This window comes from Aythya ferina, assembly GCF_964211825.1.
Source record: "Aythya ferina genome assembly, chromosome: 1".
Lineage (NCBI taxonomy): Eukaryota > Metazoa > Chordata > Aves > Anseriformes > Anatidae > Aythya > Aythya ferina.
In genome coordinates, this window is record NC_140296.1 from 193,179,689 (window position 1) to 193,195,083 (window position 15,395).

The 15,395-nt window shown below is 42.6% G+C and overlaps 2 protein-coding genes across 16 annotated transcripts in view; one reads left to right on the forward strand and one right to left on the reverse strand.

The window, feature by feature from the left end:
* Positions 1–2,686, forward strand: part of SRPK2 (SRSF protein kinase 2) — a 142,145-nt gene extending 139,459 nt beyond the window's left edge. For all 7 annotated transcript variants that reach the window (XM_084510464.1, XM_084510460.1, XM_084510459.1 and 4 more), the window contains one exon: positions 1,048–2,686. In XM_084510464.1, coding sequence (XP_084366590.1) covers positions 1,048–1,232 — 185 coding nt within the window. In that variant the 3' untranslated portion in view covers positions 1,233–2,686. The remainder of the gene's footprint in view (positions 1–1,047) is intronic.
* The window catches only part of KMT2E (lysine methyltransferase 2E (inactive)), a 72,099-nt gene that overhangs the window by 2,728 nt on the left and 53,976 nt on the right, over positions 1–15,395 (reverse strand). For 2 of the 9 annotated variants that reach the window (XM_084510391.1, XM_084510392.1), the window contains 9 exons: positions 14,898–15,151; positions 14,704–14,760; positions 12,635–13,198; positions 9,995–10,293; positions 7,998–8,086; positions 7,779–7,898; positions 7,533–7,624; positions 5,095–6,561; positions 3,706–3,808 (listed from right to left, as the gene is read on the reverse strand). In XM_084510391.1, coding sequence (XP_084366517.1) covers positions 3,706–3,808; positions 5,095–6,561; positions 7,533–7,624; positions 7,779–7,898; positions 7,998–8,086; positions 9,995–10,293; positions 12,635–13,198; positions 14,704–14,760; positions 14,898–15,151 — 3,045 coding nt within the window. Of the gene's footprint in view, positions 1–1,763; positions 3,143–3,705; positions 3,809–4,280; positions 6,562–7,532; positions 7,625–7,778; positions 7,899–7,997; positions 8,087–9,994; positions 10,294–12,634; positions 13,199–14,703; positions 14,761–14,897; positions 15,152–15,395 lie in introns of those variants that run through there. The other 7 variants (XM_084510396.1, XM_084510395.1, XM_084510394.1 and 4 more) reach the window with 7 other exon arrangements.

Sequence of the window (15,395 nt, forward strand, 5' to 3'; positions counted from 1 at the left end):
TTTTAAAGGTCTGAGAGTAAGCCTGGAAGTGAACAAACTTCTCCAAGATGTCTTCTGCTCTGTACATTTGTACTGCGGGTCCGTATAGACCTGAACTGGAGTCTTTTTGCCTTATTTTTTTTGTTGTGGCTTGACTCAGCAGTACTCATGGGCCATACTTGTGTTGGAAATGCCCAGGCACGACCCAGCCGAAGACAGGCAGCCTCTGCTCTCGCTGTGTGAGAGGTCTCGCTGCTCTCTGCTCGTGGCACTGTCGGCAAATGGCGCGTGGTGAGGCTGAATGAGCTGTTAGTGAGAGCTGTGCCCTACGGTTGGAGCAGTTTTCGTAAGATTTCGGGTTGTTGGCTGATCGATGAGCAAAGGCCTGCGGTGTTCTTGTGGACAGCGTGAGCATGAGAGCGAGTGCCCTCCTGTAAGGGCACGGGGTGAAGGCCTCATGGCGGCCTGCAGCTCCCTCACGAGGGGAGCGGAGGGGCAGGTGCTGAGCTCTGCTCTCTGGGGACAGCGACAGGACCCGAGGGAACGGCATGGAGCTGGGACAGGGGAGGGTCAGGCTGGGGGTTAGGGAAAGGGTCTGCACCCAGAGGGTGGTCGGGCACTGGGACAGGCTCCCCAGGGCAGTGGGCACAGCACCGAGCTGCTGGAGTTCAAGGAGCATTTGGACAGCGCTCTCAGACACAGGGTCTGATTTTGGGTGGTCCTGTGTGGAGCCAGGAGGTGGACTCAATGATCCTGGTGGCTCCCTTCCAACTCAGGCCGTTCTGTGACTCAGTTGATTCTAAGACAACAGGAAAAAACAGAGAAACTTTGTTTACAGTGGAGTCCAGGTGTAACAGTTTGTTTTAGGAATGATTTCTTGGTTTTGACATCAGGCATGCTCATTTTGAGGACCTCAAGCAAGCTTGCAGTGTGCAGACCTTCCTAAATGATGATTTTCAGCCTAATGAGTTGTGTTTTTTTCTTTTTTAGAGGAAAACTAATCAGGGATTAGTCACTATCAGGGCTGAAGAGGTATTTGTCTAATACCGGTAATGTTTCTGTTTACAGGAGAGCTCCGACACATCACCAAGCTGAAACCTTGGAGTCTTTTTGACGTGCTTGTGGAGAAGTATGGTTGGCCTCACGAAGATGCTGCACAGTTTACAGATTTCCTGATCCCCATGCTAGAAATGGTCCCAGAGAAACGCGCTTCAGCTGGAGAATGCCTTAGGCATCCGTGGCTGAATTCTTAGCAGAATCTCCCAGCCGTAGAAGTAAGCCAGCAACCACTTCCAATGCATCGGACCTAAATGGTGACTGTCACAAATTCTTTAGCAGGATCACACGTGAGCTGGCTTCAATCCTCAGACCTTTATTTTGCTTGAGGTACTGTTTGACATTTTGCTTTTTGTGCACTGTGTTCTTGGGGAAGGGTAGTCTTTTTGTCTTCAGCTAGTAGTTTACTCACCCACTTTCTTCAGAAAACACTTTAACGTGTCTCTAAGCATTGTTTCTTGTGTTGTGTGGCATTCAGATGTCAGATTTTTGAACAAGAGAAACTTCCCCCCATGTGTTTTGGCAAGTTTTGTAACTATTTATGAAAAAAATATTTTAGCTGATGCATATTATATAATTTACAAGCGTAAGAAATTTATCAAGTCAGAACTGAGTTACGGCAAGGAATTGTACAATTTTATCTTCTGGCAAAGGGACGTCATTCTTGTATTATAGTGTATGTAAATGCACCCTGTAAATGTTTATTTCCATTTAAATATGGGACTGGGGACTCAATTTCAGAGTAAAGCTACTAAGTTTTAGAGAGCTTTATAGCAAACCAATTGCATGTAGTGGACTTTAAACTGCTTTAAGGAATTGTGTAAACTTTCTATTCTGTAGCAGTTCCCGTTCATTGGATTTTAAACAAAGTGGCTCTGGTTTACAGGATTTCATTCCCCAAATGGCACTTTAAAGGAAGGCTAGACTTCTTTCTAATAAAGTATGCATTATCATTTAGCACTCCCTTTTAGAACTTTTGCCTATTTTAAGTGCTTTTAAGAAAAGAAAATAGCAATTTCCCTTACAATGTGATAGTGAAGACATGGTACCATATGGTGTTGCCTTTTTATAAGCACTGTAAGTTGTACTATACCTTAAGGAGAAAAAAAATTAAAAGTTGAGCATGAGAACCACTCTCTGTGTAGAATTACTGATCTTTTATAATAAAAGTGTGTGCTTGGAATCAGTTAAGGAAGGATAGCTGCAAATAATTTACAGTGCAGTGGGTAAAATGCAAGAAGCAAGATCATGCTCATTCCATTCATAGCTTTACATGTTTCTAAAACAAATTGCACTAGCTTTATTTTTTTCCCATAACTAGACATACGATTATTCTTTGTAAGTTGCACGCAAGAATTACGTGTTTCCTAGGAAAAAAAGCTACATAGACTGAAGCTTATAGGCAATACAGATTTTAGAATGTAAAATACAGAGGTGTGTTTTGGCCTCTTTTAGAAGTCAGTGGGATGAATGTAAGCTTACTTCTGATTTTCATGTAACTATGGTGCCACTTTTTCTTGACTTTGTCCATATGAAATTTATTCACATGCCTTTGCAATAACTAGATTGTGAGAAGATAGCCCCATGCTGTAACAATAACCAGTTGTTTGAGGTGCTTGCAGTTGTCTAATTAAAGTGTTTTGTTTTTTCAGACAGTGTGCTGGTCATTGGAATCTTTGCTAGCCGTAAAGCCAACTCGTTGCTAGAATTGTGTGGTGGTGGCGGGTGGGGGTTAGCCTGGCTGTGATTCATGTACGATGGGGTTGGTCACAAAATAGCATCACCTGTATAAATCAAAGCATACTGAAGGCTAACGAGGAATGAGGGGCTGTATCTGAGAGGGCGCAAGATGAAACAAGACAAAAACAGAGCCATTTCATAGGAGGTGTTTATATAAAAAGGCGGCCATTTATCCCCCATCCCTGATGCGCCTGTGCAGCCGCTCATCCAAAAAGAAATGGGAGAGCCACACGAACGCGCTGGGCAGGAGACACTCCTGTGCACGCTGAGGCCCTGCCAGCAGCTGGATCTCAGACCTGAGGGCCTTTGAGCATCCACTTCCCTCCTCACATGGGAACGGCTTTTAAAGGCCTCAGGCATGACCCTGCTGAGAAGAAAAAAAATAACGCTACAGTGGAATCCAGAGATACAAGGTAAAAATGGTGCTAAGCTTCACCCTGCGCCTTGCTGCAGCTGTTTAGCGGTTTGTTCCTGACTGCATCGACGAGCCTAGCACCGGCAACAGCTGTTTAACTGCAAGGCAAACGAGGGGCGTGCTGATACAGCAGAACTTGGCTAATGCTCATCAGTCTGCTACCCCCTGTGTCAACACATCACACAGCTGCTAAGAGGTAACATCGCAGCTGAATGGCAGAGGGGAAGGTCAACAGCTCTGGGCTGTGGAGGGTGATGCAGAGGTCTCAAAATGAGTGTGAGCCATAGAATAAGGTGCATGGGGTTGTATGGGGTTGTTTGTCTTCCTGCTGTTGCTGGCCTAACTCGGGTCTACTTCATGCTAGTGCAAAACGTAGGAGCTCAGCCCTTGCATGTGTTTTGCATAGCCAACTGTTGTCCAGGAAGGCATTTGCTGTGTGCTCTTTTTTCCAGTACTTATGAGCAAATGAGAGTTTTACGTAGCCCCAATGCTTTGTACATGCTAAAAAGAATTACCACGTTTCACTGGGTAGGAATTGCTGGTTCCCATCCTGTCCTCTTTCAGGTTTTCTAGCGGCCAGAGCAGAGGAAGCTGCACGCTGGTTTTCTCCTCTGGGGTCTGAAAGAGAGCCATCGAGCATTCGTTCCGTTACGTGAGCAGAATTCAAGAGCATTCACTAATGAGCTCTAAGGGCAGGCACACACCATGATCACGGTTTAAGGGTCTCACTTCCTACATTACCACACTAACAGGAGGTCCTGGGGAGCCAACAGGAGAAAACAGGGATGTGCTAAAGTGAGCAGGTGGTAGAGTAGTTTATCAGAACAGAGTAACACCTGCCTTGAGTGCACGACTGCGCTGCTACAGTACCTACACAGTGCACATCAACATTAAATAACCTGGCCCCCTACCCTGCTGTCCTTGAAGTAAGTTTTCCTCACTCCTAGACGCAGCAGGGGAAGATAAATCCCCTCCTGCAGCCTGTGCCATAAACCCACAGCTGGAAACCACATGGAGGTGAAGAGCCCCACGGTGACAGAAGGCCTACAGCCCCTTCCTTCAACACACAGCACCCTCTGAGGACAAGTGGTTAAAACTGACATAATTGTGATTTATTAACATGAATTAAAATGCCCAACCAGTGCTGCAATGTGACAGTATATTAAAAAAATTAAAGATCATATACTGTACTACTTTCACAAAGATCACACTTTTTTTTTTTTTGCAAAAGAGACTTATTATGTACAATACTATATCAAATGAAAGAAGCTTTAAGCAATTTTACAAGCAAAAGAAATACAGTATTTACAGCACTCGTCAGAGACATTAGAAACAGTCTATACATTAAATTACATTTTCTGCAAATAACTGATGAAACAAAAAGCCATGTCCACACCAAAACTATAAAAATTTGTATTGCATTGTTTCCTATCTCTATGCACACAAAGAACTGTTGACAGAAGAAAATGAAAAAAAAAATTGTTAGTGCCATCACTTAGCCTGTGTACTTATTTAATTACATATGTATAAAAGTAATATAGAAAACATTCACTAAATGAATTTAACTGCAACAATAAAATTTTAAAGATTATGCAGCATCAAACCTACTGCCAGAAAAACAGCTGGAATGTTCACTTACAAAATAAAAAGAAATACCTAATACTGGCTTAACAGCACATTTTCAGGAATTTTAAAAAGCAAAAAATGGAAAGATACAATGAAAGAGCACTGGTGTTTGCTTTTATACAAAGTATCATGTACAAGCTTTAAAAAGTACCTCGAATAGGTACATATGAAATATACACAGTTTATCTTACAGAACATTTTAAAAATGTTTAGAATTAAAGGGATCCATTTTAATGCCACCCTGAACCATGGTAATTGTTCTGAAAAGTCGGCGGCACCTGTGCTCTGTGAATGGGGATCTGTCCAGGCACCGGTGACGCCTGCTGCGGTCCTTGCACGCCGTGGGGGAGGGTTACGGAGCCGGGGTGGGGGCAGAAGCCTGACGCGGGGGGCGTCGCGAGACTGTTTGGTCCTTGAGGTTGGATGTGAGGCCCCTGGCCGGGCAGCGGGCAATGAGGTCCTGTTCCAGCAGGCTGATGTTGAGGTCCAGGCCCTAACGTCGTGTGGTGGGGGGCTTGCGAGGAGTAGGAGGAGACGCCCGTGTGGGCGGTGGAGGGGAAGTGGGGGGGTCCTTGGTGCGAGGGGTGGTGCAACCCTTGTGCTGATGCCGGGTGGTGCCCCGAGCCCATTACGTTGGACGGTGGGGGCGGAGGGGGCGGCGGCGCGGAGCTGACGACGTGCTGGTGTTGTGCTTGCAAACCTTGGTGTCCTGTGGGAGGGTGGGGGGGCTGGTGGTGGGGAATGGGACCTGGCGGCGGAGGGGGCGGCGGCAGGTGGTGGCCAGCAGCCTGAGAGTGAAGGTGGGATCCGGGAGCTACTGCCACGGCGTGAACCGGACCGACCACGTGTGCTACAGAATGCTGCTGATGAGTACTTGGCTGCTGGACAAGGTGAGGGCCTGGGGCAGGCGGGGGCGGAGGAGGAGGTGGGGCAGCGGAGGCCGAAGCCTGGTGATGAATACTGGGGTTCTGGGAGGGCAAAAAATGCCCCGCCGTGACGTGGTGTCCTGGCACCGTCTGCTGACCCGCAGAGCCAGGAAGTGCTTGGTTTGGTCCGGATGAAAACACAGTCTGTTGGGGGATGCTGCCCTTCAGCTGACTGTAGCTCTGAAAGTTTCCAGAGGGCTGCTGGTTTTGATAGTAAGTAGAGGAGGGGGGCGGAGGGGGAGGGGGAGGGGGTGCGTTGCTGTTCAAATTTTGTTGGTTAAATTGGCTGTAAGAAGCTGAAGATTGTCCTGAAGTGGTCTGAGTGAACAGCGGCCCGCTCGGCTGCTGCTGATTCCCGGGCTGGAGGGGTGGTGCTGCTGGATAAAAGCTGCGGTGCGTTTCCCTCTGGGGCGTCCCGACTTGAGGTGACTGGGGGTGATGAGGTCTGTACGGAGAGCCCAGCTGCTGCGAGTGAGGCTTTGGTGACAGGTAACCGTGCTGCATGGGCGCGTGAGGCGTCGATGACTTGGGAGGATTTTCTACGTGAGGTGAGGGGGGGCAATGAAGCTTCAAAGGTGCAGAAGGCAACTTCTGCGAGTGGGGAAGTTGCTCAGCAGAACTGCGCAGATGTGACTGAGATGGATGATTTTTTGAAAGTGCTTGGACGTTGTTTGTCAGCTGTTTTTGTTGCAGCTCAGGTTTTGGGTGATTCGCACACTCGGCCTCTGGTGCATTTGCTGCAGTTTCCCAGTGCGAATCTGGTTTTGCCGGCGTTTTCCCAAGTGACTGTGTTGAAACTACAGGACTTGGTGAAGAGGGCTGGAACAGAAGGAAATTCAGTCAGTGCAAGACGTTCAGAACACCCAATGATGCAGGCATTAAAACTGCATCTTCTCAGGACAGTGCTCTCTTTCTCCAATGATGGATGAAAAACATGAGGACACAGGGTATGTTTGGTATATGAGAAACAGCGACCATAGAGCTTAAACCTGACCTGAGCTTAAACTTAGCTCAGGCACTGTTTCTAGCAAGTACACGTGAATTGTTCTTTTCGTACTCAAAAGTCAAAGCCTAGCAAGTGCACCTGAGAATACAAATAGGAATATGACCATCAAGGCAAGGTCAGAATCTCCCATGTGTTAAAGCTTTAGATTTTTGAGTCTGAAAGGAATAATTCCAGATGACTATTTACAAAAACAAAATGTTTTTTAAGAGTGATTTAACATTTTAAAACTGGCATAATGCAAGCAAACAGACCGGACACTGTAACTTGAATTACTGCATTTAATATCATACAGGAAGCTCCTAAACAAGTTTCTGCGTATCACTGCCTCTACTACCAAGCAGTACCAAATCCTGACATGGCAAGAGTCACTCCTCTTAAGGTAAGAGGTACTTAAATCATTTTACTGCTGTCAGTTCTGACTGTCAGTCCTTTGGCATTCAACCTGCAGAACTGTGGCAATACTGAGACCACTGATACTGAGACCACTCTTCAGTGTTCACAGAATACAGTATCAGATGTAAGTAGATACAGCTACTGAAAGAACAGGACTCAAACCAACTTCAACAGAATTTCCACATGTTGGACCTACTGCAAATATTCTTACAGATATTTACCTACATTAAATTACTGAACAGTATTACTACACATGGTTCATCTCAATGGAAAATCATGACAGTAATATTTAAAAAATCTCAACAGAAAATCACAATGCTAACATCTTAAAAATAGATTGAGACCTGTACATATGCTTGATGCACACGAACACATGCACCTGCATACACACCTTGCTTGCTTTTGAAGGACTCTTACAAGTCTTCTGTGAAGTATCTGGGGACGGACATTCAGAAGTAGGCTCTGGATTTTCAGAATCAGGTTCTAGAAACAAAAACAAGAGGTAAATATAACAGTGGGGGAAAAGGTCTTTTGCCAAGATCACTCAAAGCACTTTGTATTTCACTTTAAAGAGCTACTTAACGTTGTTGTAAGAGACTATTCAATAAGTGCCATACAAGGTCATCTGCTTACTGACCTTCCATACATTCAGTGAAAGAATGGACCTTAAGCTGCAACTGGGAAATGAGATTTGAATGAGATGAAGATGGAGACTGAACATGAGACGGTGAGCAGGGGCTACAGGGTGATTCTCCCCCTACAGATGAAGCAGACCCAAACATAACATTAGAATGATCACGGACTACCTAAGGAAGTGGTTAGATGTATCTACCTCTGGCACGATAAATCAACTCACCATTGTCCTTGTCTTTCCTATGATCACTGAGAAGCAATGCTCTCTGATAACTTCGTTCTCTCACTTGTTCCACAGAGGTTGATGCAGTCCTGGAAGAGGGAAGCGTGGGTTAAAGTAAGGCAATATACTCCCAGGGACCAAATTTAGGACACCGTACATGCAAATACTAGGTCAGAGAATTTACAGTGTTGATTGCTTGTAAGAGCCAAATAGCTGGTCCTCTTAAGGGATGCCATTTGGTTAGGTATACCTGTTTTCTCACACTTTAAATATAAAAATTTCCTGCAACCTTCTTACATTATGAGAACTGACAATTCTTCTCAATACAAAAAAAGATAATCTGTAGATCTGTGGAGGTCTTTTTATTCTTAATATCTGACAGATCAAAAGATACAGGTTGTGAGTACTGCTTCACATTCTCAATTTGTAGAAAGCCTTCTAGAAAAGTTTTAAATAGTCATTTGTTTATTAAAAAAACCTTGCTCTTCAATAGCAGATCCATAGTTGCAAATACTGCCCAACTCTGGATGTACAGGATTTAATCTTTTAGACTTCATTCGCCAGATGTGGGGTGAAGCGAGTCTTGTCTTCCGTCTTACCATCAATTACATTCTCACAATCTGAACATAAACAGTAATGGCAACACTCTACAAAACTCAGTTTTATTTCAGGCAAGAGCATATTGCAATACTCTGCGATGCTGTTGTTTTAAAAGTTTGGAGGTTGTCTGCAGGAGTACTGCAAAAAAGTCACTAATAAATTCTTCCCAGCTCAGCCTATTTCCCAGACCCTTTGCTTTCATTACAGTACACTACATTCTGCGTTATGAACTTGCAGCCACTTCTCAGTGAAGTTTTGAAGACTGCACTTATGTTCTCCCTTCAGTTGGCTCTACAAAATCCTTCTATTCTGGAATAGTTGGAGCATCTGAGCAGAGAAATATTTATCTGCAAGACTGCCAGGCCTTCTCTAGAGCATAAGGAACTTCTGCAGCGTTTATTTTGTGCTAGTAACATTCTGGAGACAGAGCCAACACAGCTGACCATCTATCTTAAGGCTACCAAAAACCACAGTGGAAAACGCTGCGAAACATTTACACGAACCGAAGTCACTCTGTGTCATCCCCCTCCACACTGCCACCTTTCCCCACGATTTTAAGGCTGCCCGAGTACCTGGCAGGGAGTGCAAGGCAGCATATGGCCTGCACACAGGGGAGCAGTCAGCCACCATCAGCAACTATGCAAGCATCTCCACACGCTGTCTACCTGAGCAGAAGGAACTGTCGGGCAGACTGCATGCATCTCTGCACATTGCATTTAGGTGACAGCAAACACAAAGCACACATTCCAACTAGATCACTGAAAAGCAGACTCCTCAGAGTCTTCTAAAAGCTTCTGTTGATCAATACAAATTACTCCCTTATTCCACCCTTATTTCCTACGGTATCTCTGTAAAGGTTTTGAGGCTTAAGATGAAAAATATCTTCAGCCCATAGATGAAGCAGTGACAGAGCCAAGGCCATGCTGAGGATCAGACTCAGTATCTCCCAAAGCCATTGTAACATCCTCCATCCAAATGTAGCTCCCTCCACCATGCACCTTGGCAAGCGCACACAGCATGACTTGTGCAGCAGCATGCCTACTCCGTTTCATTTTCTAAATATTCACAACTGCACTTATACAATTTACAGGCTACAGAACCAGGTGATCTCGCTTGTACAAGCTAACAGCTATTTTTGCTCTCGAAAAATAAGATACCAAAGCAGACTGAAAATAAGGTGAGCAATATTTTATGGATAACTTTCCATATTCTCATCTTCATGAGGTATCTGCTGTATTTCTGAGGTAAGAGGTAGGACAACTGTTTACTAGTTTGAAAGAAGGGCTTCTGATCAGTAATCCATAACTGCACGCTTATTAAGGAAATACTTCAAATCCAAGACTTAGAATTAAGTAAATAATTCAGCAGGACTTTTGTCCTACAGTTTTGTAACTTACCACTGAACCTCTGGCTCACTCTTCTCACTTGATGTCTCCTTAATTGCACAGTTGTTCCCAGCGTCTTCTGGAGCTGCGTTATAAACAGTAGTTGGCAGTGGTGCAGGTAGGGTCGCAGCGTTCTCTGTTTGCTCCCCATTTTCACCACTGTTGTTGTACCCATCGTTAGCACCGTTGTTACTACTTATACTTCCTCCACCAGCTGCATGAGGAGATACGGTAACAAGTGGAAAGTTTTCTGTCTTTGAGCCACTTTTTCTAGCTTCTCGTTGTCTCTTACGGTATTCTAATAAGGATACCTATGGAAAAAAGAATAAAAGTTTGTTTCCTTCTTGGCATTTTCAGTTAAATGTATTCCTTCAGTGAGATACCATTTACTTGGCTCTAAAAGAAGACAGGCATAGTTGAAAGTATCTCACCACAGTTGCAGTGAATTTACAGAGCTGGTAACGGCTATCAAAGAAGACACAAAGTAAGGCTTCTGCCAAGCGGAGGCGCGTATATTGCCTCTGAAGACACTGAAGTTTATGAATCAGCAAAATGTTCACTGCTGAAGCCCTTCTGCTGGTTGAAGCTATGAGGGACTTCACAGCCCCTCCTGGAACTGCAGGCGTTACTAAGAGGACAGCAATATAGTAATGGCAATTTTAAGAGTCTGAGTCACTCACTCTGCCTACCTCATGTGAAAAACAGACCAAGCTTTTGCTTCACTCCACTGCATAGATCAAAAGATACTGAGCTTTTTTTCTTAATATAAAGGATTTGTGACTTAGAATGACATTTGTTTTGCAATTTGTTTTAAATTGGTATCTTTACCACACTCTAAAACACTGATTCAGTGTATTTCAACGATAAATTTGAAGTAAAAATGTTTATTTCCAAAACCAATGACACAGGAAGGGACAGGCGGTTCTACTTTATACGTACATATGCGTATAGTTCATATATTTTTGTGTATACACACACACAATTCTATATAAACATTTTCTATCTATTAAAAACTCATCTGTATGCCAGGGTACAGAAGAGTCAAAACACTATTAAGAGAAAGTTTAGGCCAAGAACTGATCTTGTTTTGAAACAATTCATGTTATTTCCACATCACTGGGATCCCTTGAAGAAGACTGCTTTAGGCAAAGCTTAAATGTTAAGAAAGGGCAAGTTTTATGAAGCGTGGCCATGACGTCCAATATTGAAACAGGATGAACTTGTGTAATGCTGAGAGAAAATAAAGGAAGCAAAACCCACAGAAACACTGCGATATGGGGCATCCTCTTTTAACAACTGTGTAAGAACACACATGTCTTAGCAGATCTTAGCAAAAGACTTCTGATTATTATTCTCCTACAGAAATCCGGATTTCTCCCCTCACCTTAAATTAGAATTGTTTTTCCTCCTTTTAGACTGCAAAGTGTAGTTAAATTTGTTTGTCTGTCCCTGGAAAACCTAAAAACCATTCTTTCAGGGGTACAGACCAAATTATTTCTGGCTGTTGCCTTCAACTGAGACCTTTACGCATGAATTCTAAGGGGACTGGGGGGAGGGGGCAGCAGAAGAAAGGCAGAGGGGAAAGCCTCTCACACAACTCAGGACCAGGTAAGAACAAAGCTATGGCCTTATTTCAGTTATATCTCAGTATAAAGACAGGTAAACACAAAATGCAGATCTGATGGCAAACTTCTGAAGGTACACTCATAAGCATTCCCTTGCAGTTTGTCCCAGAGCCACAAGGGAAGGGACAAGTGCAAGAAGGCAGGATGGTACCTAAAAAATCAAAACCCCATTGTGCGTGCATGTTACCTACACGTGTATACACACAGAAAATACACCTCTAGTCCCCTGACCATTACTTTAATGAGGAAAATAAATCGCATTAATTTCTACAGTCAGATTATGAGGCAGAACTGCATAAGCTTCTGCATTTGAAACTATTGCCAAGGAGCAAAGAGAAGACCTGACAACAGGGTCAAGACATTTATGCAGGCTGACCTCCAGTTTTGGTTCCAGCTGACCATGACCAAAGAACTTACCTACAGGGGCTGTTTGAGAAGAGTAGCAAGTTTATACTGTGCTTATCTTCCAAACAAAGTGTTTTATAAAAAAGAAATCAAGCCAAAAAAGATTTCTTTTAACTATGGACTTGTGTGGTCATAGCAGCAAAACCAAGATACCTTAAGTACATCAAAATTGGAATTTTCAAGGGTTAGTATCATAAACCTTAGTGTGACTTCCAATAGTAACTCACAGAAGATGTTCCCAGTATAGGATAAAATTGGTAGTATTCTAACAGAATGGAATGTTTTAATACTTGGTGGCACAAGCAACTATTTTCAAACCTGAAAAGCAATTATTTATTGAGCATTTCATTAAAGACTCATAAGAAATAACATTAAAAATAGAAAAAAGTGAATTTGTATATATTGTTTTTAAAAATTGAATTTACTAATAGATGTATGCAACATTACTTTGCTCTTCATGAGTTCTCCTGAATAATGCCTACAGTGTAGTAAAAAAAAAAAAAAAAAAAAGTTTAGCTGTCAGTTTTTGTTTTGTTGTTGTTTTTTAGTATGTTTCTTTCTGTTATAGAAAGGTCATTACCAGACTACGTAAGAAAAACCAAACGATTCTTAAAATTATAACCTTTTTCTTTTGTGGAGGATTCTGGGGTGTGCAATTTCCATCCATCAAGTTGTCGTTATTGACAGTCCTTCCAAAGCCAGATGCAATTCCATCTTCTGAAGTACAAAAAACAGATGCTTCCATGAACATGCCTCTAGCATCGTCTTGAATCAGGCACTTTGACTCGCTTATTCTGAATCCACCTCCTACCTCCAACTGGTGTGAAGGGGTCAAGTCCCTCAAATTAGAATTCATTGAGAAATTTACACCTGTCCTGTCGGGACTTTTTACCCAGGAAGAATAAATTGTGCCCCGTCCACAATGAGCAGTTTCTAATTGGCTGTTTGAATCAGTCCTATCATGTGTGGGGGCTTCCAGGTTTTTATGCAGTGCACTTTGCTCAATAACTTCGAGTCCCAGCTGGAGGTCTGACACAGATTCCATTTCGCCAGTGCACTGCCGAGTGACATCAGTCCTATTCCTTGGACTGGAATATCCAATAGTCTTTATTTCTTGCAGACCCATTTCTGGCAGGTTGGAATTTCTGAAAGAATTCAGTGCTAGAATTGATGCTCTGTCATATCCCTGCATGAAGAAAAAAACAAGTCAGCTCTTTTTCCATACTGCAACATGATTACAACTATTCCAACATTCATTTGTGCCTTTAAACGGGATTAAAGACCTCGCAGTACCATGAGTTTAAGAAACAGTTGTGTAGCCAGACACTTATTTCCACTACCACCAATAAAAGTATTTTAATGAAATATGTATGAACCAAAGTCAAAATAAACTTGTAATACCAGGTTTTGCTTATTACTGGCAGAGGAAGGAGAGAAGCTTCAACAGCAACAAGTCCTTAGGTACAAAGGCCTTACTTAACTTAATAAAAGGGATCCTTGTAAACACATTTAAAGAAAAAAAAAGTTGGTGGGGGCAAGGGGAGAAGCTCGTCCAAACACTAGAATTTTAAGACCATGTTAAAAATCAGTATTCGGCAGAGGAAACAATGAGAAGTTACAGAAACTGACTTCTGTACTCCTTAAAACTCTGTTAGCCATGAAAAAAACAGCACATATCCATGGCTGGAAATACCTTTTCTAAACTAACCTGTTTTGAGGCTTTTGTGAACCCTTTTAAAATCATTTGCATTACAATGCAAAGTTATTACGTAAAACTCTTCTTTTTGAGTCACAAACACTCATTCAATTACACCAGTTTAGAAGTAAATACTAAATTCAATCAACAGCTATGATTGCATGAAAAATTGTGTATTTCAACATTTAAGATTTTGACCTAAAAATAAGTAAGCTTTATACATACATCCACACTTGGCCCAAAGGAAATAATATTTAGACCATTCTTTTGCAAGATCCACTGAAAGTGAAGTTCTCCAGAAATCAACAGCTGATTATTTTTATTGCTGATTACTTCTACCTGTTCCTTTTAGGCACTATAAAGTTTATGGTTCAGCATATTTATGTGTATTTTGTAGTTATCACACAATTCGAATTCCGTATTGTTGTGGAACTTTGTCACTCTCCTTTTGGATGCAAGCATCCCTGTGGAAGTTCTGGTATCTATGAATCACGTTGCCCTCTAGTGGTTCACCAACACAACTTGTTCCCGTGCAATGGAACATACCCTTATCCGGCAACAATCCGGGCCCACCCCAGCAGCACCTGCTGTACCTCAAATAATCCACATGAAACACATTTGTTACCTTTTTTCCCACTCTAAGCATAATTAGGCTCAACCAAAACATTTAAGAGATGCTGGTAACAAGAGGACACGTTAATGTAAACCTAAATACAGCCTGAAAAGCACAAGTGTTGTTTTTCTGTAAATTGCAGTATTTACTGCTCATCCACAATAGTCACCAGGATTTTTAAGCGACAGTAAAAAAAAAACAAAAAAAAAAAAGAGGAAAGCACCAGTTTAAGAAGAAAACTGGAAATATATAATAGGCAAATAAAACCTGTAAGGAGGCAAAATCCCACAAAACATGCAATGGCCAGTAGCAGGCATTTACCAAAAGCATTGTTTCTTGATGAAATCAAGAAACGTTTTGCAGTTTTTGGAAACATCCTTACCTCTTGACTGTAAGCTCGCCTTTTTATTTCTGGGGAACTGTCAGGTGAGGAAATATTCTAAATGAATAAGAAGAAATTGCAAGTCAATTGTTGGTCTAGAGAAACATGGCACACTCCCTTGTAATAGGAGCACAACTGTTGATTTACCCAAACAATAAAAATCTAATCACACCAAACTCCATCATAAATCTCACCTCAAAGTGCATGGTATTCCCATGGATACATGGAGTTACAGGAGTAACTGGTGAATAAATGGGTTTGTAACCATTTCTACAGGTTTCATCTTCTGTTTTTACCCTCGGAGGAGTAGCGAACAGCGATGGCTCTGAGGCAGTGATGTCAGCGTGAGTTGGTGTGGCGTATGGAGAAGGAGTAGGTGTGGACGTTTCTGAGAATGCAGACTCCAACAGCTGATACAGTCTTCGTTTTTTTAGCGGTGTTGTTAGATCTGCTTTAAAATCACAAAAAAGGTACAGGAGATCTAGATATAGTAATTACAGTTAAATGCTTGATGCAATAAAATTATGAATTCCACATTAAAACATTAGTAAGCTGACAGATCTCTCTTAGAGGTAGACTTCCTGAAAAATACACTTAATAGCGTACAGAGATCAGTAAGTGTTGGTCCCCTTCCCCCTCCCCAAAGGATGTTGGGAAGAACTGCCTACATGTCCAAAAAACGTCTTTCTATG